Here is an 8,922-nt window from a genome sequence, read left to right as displayed (position 1 = left end):
AAACATGAGCTCAGATGAATGTTTTCACCAAACAGCTGTTTTTAGATTTAGACATGTCTTGCTGGTGGGACTCTCAGGCATGCCCTGTTATCCGCAAGAAACTCAGAAGGGGGGTCAAGGCGTCCCTTGACCACCCAGGCCTTAGAGACCTTGCTGCGTCCAGCCTTCTTTCTGTTTTAGGACCACAGTGCACTTTCTTAAAAACAAAACAAAACACAGACATACAGGGGGTCGGCCGATTTCTACTTACCTCCAGAGGCCTTTGCTTTTCACCTGGGCATCTTTTACAAAAAAGGTTGTTAAAGGAAAACCACTGTTTCTAGAAAAAAGCAATCTTTTATCTCAATAGCATAAATATACAAATTATTAGGAATTGGTGAAAGACTTGAGAGCCTTGGTTGGGTAGTTCCCATTAGCATATTTAATGTGGGGAGATTATGAAGAAACCTGTATTTGAAACTTGTATTTGCCTGATCCTTATTAATTTTAGTAGCCCCAATTGTTTTTCCCATCTATGCGATTAGACTGTGGCCCCTAGAATTGGGGGAGCAGTTCCATGTCAATTTTTTCATAACTAATGCAGTCATCATAGAATGTCACAACATCCATATCTTGTCTCTCCCTAGAGATTATAGGAGCAGCGGCTGAATGGCTCTGGCCAGAACAGGGGGCATGCCAATTGCTAAGATGCTGCTAGGCCAGCTACACACAAGAGCTGGGCCTGCAGCAGTTTCTAGGCCGGAGGCCTTTGCTTTTCTTTTCCAAGCCCTTGGCCGGGAAGAATTCCTTGACTAAGTATTTGCTGTGTTACAATCTCATTTGGCCTGCACATAAAAAGCTTCATTTGAGAAAGAATGTCCCTCCCCCATAGGTTAACTGGGATACCTGGAACTATATAGGGCTGAACTGTGCCTTTACTTCCTTCTTGATCTTCCTATGTTAAAACTTTTGAGCTCTGGAGAGGGTTGGAAGACTGGCCGATTCCTTTTAAATGTGTTAATGAGGGGGTAATAAAGCCAATTGAGCGATTCTCTGTCCCGGATAAATAGAGACAGGGCCGTCCTGTGCAGAGGCCATGATTTTTATCTCACCTGTGTAATCATTATCAATTATGCCAGGTGAAATATTAAGTCCCTGAATAACTGAGCTGCCTCTTCCTAAAATAAGGCCAAATACATTTGGCGGCAGGGGCCCAAACACTCCGGTGCATAGGAGCTGGGTTCCCACCTCAGGGGTTAATATGTATGGGTGGAGGAACAGAGGTCAAGTCCTGCGCTCCCTGGGGTGGCCCGTATGAGGGATGAAACACTGCAGGGGCCGCCTGCTGTGGGGGAACAAATCTGACTGCCCCAGAAGTTGGTTGATTGGGGCCCTGAGGATGGCCCCTCCTGTAGTTTCCCGCCGGCCCAGAAGTTAAAGGTTTTCCTTGAATATCTGTCTTGGAGTGGCACTCGGAAACCCAGTGTCTGCCCTTCTTACACCGTGGACAAAAGGGTGGAATTTGTCCCTGCTGTGGGGAGTTCCCTGGAGCTGAGTTGATAGTTTTGGGCTGGGGGCACTCCCGAGCAAAATGTCCAGCCTGGTGACAGTTAAAGCACAGGCGCTTTTTTTCTGGGTGTAACTCTTTGAGCGCTGCTCCGATAGCTAGGCCAATATTGCAGGAGGTGGGGTCTACATCTGAGCAGATTTTTATATAATCAGAGAGAGTCTTAAGACGCCGATGAGGCCGTAACGCGGCTTGGCAGGCGGAGTTGGCGTTTTCATAAGCCAGGTGTTTAATAAAATCACTCTCAGTTTCATCCCTACCAGAAATACGTTCAGCGGCTTCAGTAAGCCTCCCCACAAACTCATTATAGGGCTCTTGTGGTCCCTGACGAATTTTAGCAATGGAGGAAAAAATAGAGCCGGGGGAAGGTATTGCTTTCCAGGCCTGCAGCGCGGCAAACCGGACTTGTGCTAACAACCCAGGAGGGAACCTGGCTTGCCGCTCATTGGTGTTATAGGGAGCCTGTCCTAATAATTTCTTGAGTGTCCATTTAGCCGTTCCTGGCTCAAGGATATTACTATTTTCTTGTTCCCGACACCTCTCTGTATAATCAGCTTTCCAGGAGAGATATTGACCTCTGCTAAGAACTGCTTTTGCCAGGGTTTCCCAGTCGTAAATAGTGAGGTATTGTGAACACAAGCTCTCCAGCAAAGACAGAGTAAAAGGGGCAGTCGGCCCGTAGGAGGAAACAGCGTTCTTTAATTCTTTAATTTGTTTAAATTTGAAAGGCTGATAATTATTTGGGGTTCTGAGGGTTAACCGGGGGCCTCTTCCTCCCTCTTTTTCTGACTCCTCTTTACTCTGATTATCAGAGTGTTCTGTCTGATCTCCTCGAGGGGAGTCATTTTCCGATTCTCCTTCATCCCGCTCCGGGGTTCCTGCCTCCTTGTTTTGGCTCTCGCCATTCTGGGGTAATTTTAATCTGAGAGCAAGTGACTGGAAAGACAAGTAAGGGAGGGGCCTGCTGTTTTACCTGAGACTTGTGTGGATTCTTTAAGGGTCTAACTTTTAACTGGGAGGAGATGTCCACATCAAGCTGACACAAGGCCTGCAATAAGTTAGCCTGCTGTAAGCTTGCGGGGGGAGGAGGGGTCAGAGTCTCCTCGCAGAATATCATTGAGGGGCAAAAAGATATTATTAGGCAATTTTAAATAAGGCCTGAGCCATTGAATATCTAAGGGTATGGAGGCAGTCAACACTACTTTGACTTTATCAGGAGCTATTTGCAAACCAAGGTTAAGAAAGGCCTTAGAAAGTAGATCTGGCCTGTCCTGAGCCTCCAACAAAATATCATCAGGGTGTAGTGGAATTGTAAAAAAGCAATCTTTAAGATCAATGATCATTTTATCTACATAAAAACAATTCCTTGTCAAACACATTTGGTAAAGGCTATTTACAGTGCACATGGCCAAGCATGCACTATTTATAGTTTCAAGCAGAAAATGTTCCTTATTTGACCACAATTGCAATAACTACATGAAAATTCTTATAAAAACATGAATCTTCTTAATCATTTAAACAGTCCCCAACTCTCTGCCATATAACCTCATTAATCGTTCCCTCTTTGGGGAACCAAGGACATAATTCTTCGAAAAATGCCTTTGAATCTTTCTTTCTAACCCAAGTTCCTTGTGTTTTGAGTGAAGCCTTTAAGCCTTGAACAAACAACTCTTGCTTACTGAGTTTCTGTCCCAATTCGTCGAATTTCTCCTACCTTGGCAGTGGACGCAGGCGGGTACTCCTTGTCCTCTGAATTTGGGGTGGCTAAGACTGCGCAGTCCTTCTTCGGTGGCGACGGCTTTAGGCGCTGTTCCCATGCCTCGAGCCCCACGTCGGGCGCCAATCTGCCCCGGCCCGCGGGGTTCAGTCAACTGAGACCCGAGAGGGAACCGTACCTAAATGAGTGGGACAGACAAACACAAAGAATGAGACCAAGACAGTGCTCTGATCAAGGTCTATTTATTGAAAGTCAGAGGGGGTTTATATAGGGCTCTAAAGCAGGGGCTAGTGCAGCAGAATTTTTACTTTGCAAGATTCATTATAGGCAAGAAAAGGAGGTTTGGGAAGACAGGAGATGGAGCAAGTGACCTGTGAGATAACACTTAGCGTAAATCAGAATAGTCTCTAAATTAACTGTCAAGATATCAGTCCAGATGCTTCTTGACACAGAGCAGAGTGACTTATAAATTATGATAGCAGTCAGGATGTCTCCTGGTACGGAGTAAAGCAACCGGTAAATAAAGATAGCACAAATTAAGCGGCCTAAAACTTTTTACTAAGCTATCATATTAAAAGTTTTAGACAGCAAGTTAAGAGACCCTGAGGCAGTCTCCAACATTCCACTACTTGGCATTTACCCAACCTTCCAGATACAAGGATAGACTAAATCCACTAGCACTATTTAGCATAGCAAAGATATGGAACCAACCCAGATGTCCCTCAATTGATGAGTGGATCAACAAGAGATTTGATATTTATACACAATGGAATGCTATGCTGTTTTCAGAAAGAACGACATCTCCCCATTTGTAAGGAAGTAGAAAGACTTAGAAAAAAATCATATTAAGTGAAGTAATCCAGACTCAAAGGAATGTAGGCCCAATAGTCTCCCTCATTTGTCATAATCAGTAGAAACCTTGGGCTCTCCTAGCAGAGATTTACAATAGTATAAAATCTAGAGACAAAAGGCCAAATAGTATGACACTAAATGTAAGGACCTCCAAGGTAAGGAAACAAAAGCCATATAATGAGTGATTGTTTACTTAATGTACTACATTATCTCTTATCTCTTTTGCTATCCCTTGGTTATATCATATTGTTATAATATTTTACCTTGTTATCTGATATATTTTATATGTGCTTAATTGGTTATTTGAAATTGGATAGGGAAGGGGGAAAATCAAGATGAGTTGGGGGAGGGTGGGAGGAAAATTGGGAACATGTCATGAGAAATGGTATCAATGTTTGTGAAGTTATGAACCTTCTATCTGATGAATATAATGTAACCCTTCTATTAATCACAATAAAATATATGGTAAAAAAAGAATTAACAGTGTATTAAATACTTTACAAATTGTCCACCTTAGGAAATCTAGTACATTTATTATAAAAATAAGTAATACCAAAATATTTCATCCATTATTTGAGTAACAGATGCAGCATCTCTATTCCTTCATAATCATTGTATGTATACATTGTCATCCCTGATAGCATTTGGGTACCATGGAACAAAACACTGGCACTTTACCTGGATACAGGTGAGCTTTCTACAAGTTGTTCTAGAACTGGACTTCACTTCGTAGAGTCAGTGAATTCTCCAAAATATTCAACCGACCTTTCCTGTCTATCTACTGGAAGTTTGCCAACATACACCTAGCATTGAATCATTTGTTTATATTCAAGTAAGAATTCTAATAATACCAGATGATTTACCTGCAGGTGAAATCTATGAAATAGAATCTGGGATGTGGAGTGCTTAGAGAATCACCCTTATTGACTATAACCAGCACCACATGTTAGGGGCCAGAAAAGTGCTAGCCTTAGATGGCCCTGTGGAGTGTGCTGGCCATGGTTCTCTGATCCTCTCTGTGTCTTTTGTTCTTTATGGAGACAGTATTACCTGGAACAAATATTAGATGCATGAGAAAATGAATAATTATTTACTAAGGGTACACAAGAATGTATCTGAAATGAGTATCCCTAACTTACATATAGACAAATCAAGGATGACTTTGAATGGAGTGAGAGATTCTACTCACACAGGCTTATCAAGGAAGCAACTGGATTTACTCATTCATTGCAGAGAAATGAGCCATCTATAGTGTAGCAGCATTACTCAAGCCACTGAGCATAGTATACTGAAATGATCACAAAAACACAAGCTCTACTTGACTCCAGGCATTGGAAAGTTAGACATTAACACTATAAGTCCTAATCATGTTCAGTAGGTATGAATTTCTCATGGACTAGGCATGATGTAATTTTCTCCTACTCCAGACTGTACTTCACACTACAGAATTAACTCACAAAGTGAGGTTTTTTTGGGGGTGTGGGGGTTATGGGAACTTGGCCTGGGCAAGTACCTGAGTTCTTCAGCTCAAGGCTACTATCCTACCCTTGAGGCAAGCCCCACTTACGATTTTCTAGAGGTTAATTGGTCCTTTTGGGCTCAGGCTGGCTTTGAACCTTGATCCTCAGTTCTCAGCCTCTTGAGTAGCTAGGATTGCAGGCAAGAGCCACCATACCCTGATATGAGTGTGTCTTTGTCTGCAGAGACGGTATTTTCAGTGTGGTGATATTTGGATTTTGCTAAAGGAGAAAGAAGATACAGGAGGTCAGGCATTGTTTTGAGCTCCAGTTGAGACACCTGCTAAGAGTTGAGTTGTGTAACACGACACTGATATGACAGAGAACTTAAGGTAAAGAACTCTCAGAAAAGGGCAGCTTTTTTAATAGCACTGGGTCCCTGGTTTCCTCCTTGGAAGCTACCCTCGGTAACTATTTGGATTTCATATAATGTTATCACCTGGGATTCCAAAGGGGCTTATCTTGTGCTATTCTGCTCTTTGAATGGATAATGGCCATCACTGATCCCCAGCAACAACACATTGATAAAGAAGGGAATTTCCGGACTCAGGTTCTGTCCTATCAATTGCCATCACGTGTACCTTGGATATGTGGCAGGATAGTTACTGAGAGATCTCTGTATGTCTACAGTGTAACTCTCCCCTGGTTAAATTGAACGTGTAAGCTTGAGTCAGACCTGGAATGCCATGCCTTCCTTCCCTTGGCCCAATTGGAGCTCCAAGAGACCATCAGAGCCAAGCCTGATGGTTCATTTTGCAGGGCTGAAAAATAGAGTCTATCTAGGAATTGAGGATTTAGGACAAAACTTATGGGTGGCTTTATCACTGGCCTTGGGCCAGAAGTAAAGGGACCCTAAAATACAAAAGAAGGAAGCTGAAAATTTTAGTATGAAGCTAATTGAAAGGACCTCCAGGGTACTGAAACAAAAGCCATATAATGAATGATTGTTGTCCTTAATGTACTATGTTATCTTTCATCTCCTTTGCTGTCTCTTGGGTATCTCATATTGTTACAGTATCTCACTTTGTTATCTGATATGTTGAATTTATTTGTATTTGGTTACTTGAAATTTGATAGGGAACGGGGGAAAACCAAGACGGGGGTGGGTGGTGGGTGGGGGGGAGGGTGATGGGTACCAAGACATGTGAAAGGGTATCAATGTTTGTGAATTAATGCACCTTCTATCTGGCAAATATCATGTAACGCTTTTATTAATTACAATAAAATTATAATAAATAAATAAATAAATAAATAAATAAATAAATAAAAGTTGCGGGTTGGCAAATCCTGCATTATTTTACCTTTGCAAAGACTTAAAACAGTAATACACAGTACCGTGTTGCTTCATGCAGCTCTATCACCAACTGCAGTATTCATTCTGAATCAAAGGCCCAAAATAGATTGATAGCTACAACACTGACTTTGGCACATAGCTCAGTAGTAGAATGATTATCTGTGCTATCTTCATCCTCACTTCTGATGTTCAGTCAACTGAGAGATTCATTTTTGTTCCACACAAAGGGAAATTGCTAGACTATTCCCAGTCCACCTTCTAGTAGTAATACTATCAATAGTTCAAGACCTAGAGCCAGAGCCAGCTCTAGCACCTAGTCTTATACTAGAGATTGATACTGTCCAAGATAACCTTGTGTACAAAAAGATCTCCAGTAACTTTTGCAGAGCTATAGCTGGCTTTCTGAAATTCTGTATCACCTGAAACCAATCCAACATTTCTAATGAAAGTTTTAGAGATCTCATCCATCAGACCCTGGCCTCAAATTCTTCTTACCAAGATTGTTGCTTCTCCTTCACCTAATTCTACCATCAATTCACATTTCAGTTTGGTCTTGGACATTGTTTTGCTTTTTGGCAGCTGTTGAACTGTAGTTCCACCATAGCTAAGACATATAGCTGATTCCAATGCCCTGCCCTCCAAAACTGAGGCCTCTGACCTTTTCCTTACTGAGAGATATTGTATAGGTATATCTATTGTTTCTCTGCTGAGGTAATGGGGATGTACTTAAGTTTGTTCTTGATTGAGAGTTCTTAGGGTACAATGACTGCCATGGTCTTTGTGTTTACCCTACCTGAAATCTATTCCTGTGTTATTTATTGATAGATTTTTGTGACTATCTAATTGACTCCAAAGGTCAAAAGAAAAAAATGGAAAATTTAAACACAAAACACAAAGATATTCATCTGAATTACAAATGTGTCTCAGGGTATTGTCTTACATTAAATGCTTGGGTAACATTAAGCTTGTAGAGTTTTACATAACTAATGCAAAGGTCAATTAATTGTTTATATCAAGGTCCTTCAAATGAATACCTTTCAAATTGAATGTCCTTTTCCTTGTCTAATATATTTCTCAAGAATATAAACTGCCATGGATACAGAGCTCACAATGATTTTGATATTTCAATATTAATTAGTAACCTAAATTGGTATATTCAGTTAAAAATTAAATATATTGTTCATCCAGTTGTTTTTTTCAAGCTCTTACTGTGACTATTGCTTTTCAGTATTGCAAATTTGACCCTCAGAAACTTTTACAGTAATGCCAATAGAGTGACTGACAAGTCTGAGAAGATTTTCATATTAAACCTTTATTTCTTATAAATTCCAGGCAAGTTTTGCTTAAAATCTAGTTGCACTCTTCACCTTGTTGCTTCAAATGGAAATTAAAAGTGTCTTTTGGCATCTACTCTTTTTTGATCTGTCAGTCACCATTCTTCAATCTGAGGCATGACATCATGCCACTGGGACATGCCATCCCAGCTATGAGCAAGGAGAAGAGAAATTCTAGACCTACTACGACAGAGTTATTTCTAGAAACTAGGGTCTACCCAAAGGCTTTTGGGAAAAACTTCACAGATAAGAGGTGATGGATGGGATGGTACCAAATCCTAAATGGACTCACTCTGGACTTGCCCTTTCAAAATTAACCAGGTAAGGGAGGTCAAAAGAAAATAGTGCATAAGCATGGCTATTTAACATGAATGCTTGTCTATCTTCTATCCAGACAGAAAGTTGCATGTTTGAACTTGTTACCGACTATTTCTATTTATAGTGGGTCTCCCATTCACTCTCTATATTCCAGGCATCTATAGTGCAGTAACAGGAATGATCAAGACCTTTCACTGGACCTGTAACCTCTCCAATCCAACCCTAGGTTTTGAGTTCTTATTCTTAACCAGTCCTCTACGCTCTCTCCTAAAAAGTTGTCATATATTAACTGGTCAGAAGTGGTTAGGGACATGATACACAAGCTCCAGAACTGGCTAGATTGC

General features: G+C 41.1%; 1 protein-coding gene across 1 annotated transcript; it reads right to left on the bottom strand.

The window, feature by feature from the left end:
- Positions 1-1,228: 1,228 nt before the first annotated feature.
- On the bottom strand, positions 1,229-3,096 carry LOC150039251 (endogenous retrovirus group K member 5 Gag polyprotein-like). The gene is made up of 3 exons (XM_090327911.1): positions 3,092-3,096; positions 2,520-2,619; positions 1,229-2,452 (listed from the first exon to the last, which is right to left on the bottom strand). The coding sequence occupies exons 1-3, from the start codon at positions 3,094-3,096 to the stop codon at positions 1,229-1,231; spliced, it is 1,329 nt and encodes a 442-aa protein (XP_090184037.1).
- Positions 3,097-8,922: the final 5,826 nt, after the last annotated feature.

The sequence above is a fragment of the Megascapheus bottae genome, unplaced genomic scaffold, assembly GCF_031878675.1.
Source record: "Megascapheus bottae isolate mThoBot1 unplaced genomic scaffold, mThoBot2.hap1 HAP1_SCAFFOLD_51, whole genome shotgun sequence".
Taxonomy (NCBI): domain Eukaryota; kingdom Metazoa; phylum Chordata; class Mammalia; order Rodentia; family Geomyidae; genus Megascapheus; species Megascapheus bottae.
The sequence above is the reverse complement of the archived record's forward strand: the minus strand, read 5'-3'. Positions and strand labels throughout refer to the sequence as shown.

What these genes read in the sequence shown, in the direction of transcription:
- LOC150039251 (XM_090327911.1), bottom strand. An exon ending in AGAATCCACACAAGTCTCAG is followed by an intron (nt 2,453 to 2,519) that starts GTAAAACAGCAG and finishes AAATTACCCCAG; the next exon opens with AATGGCGAGAGCCAAAACAA.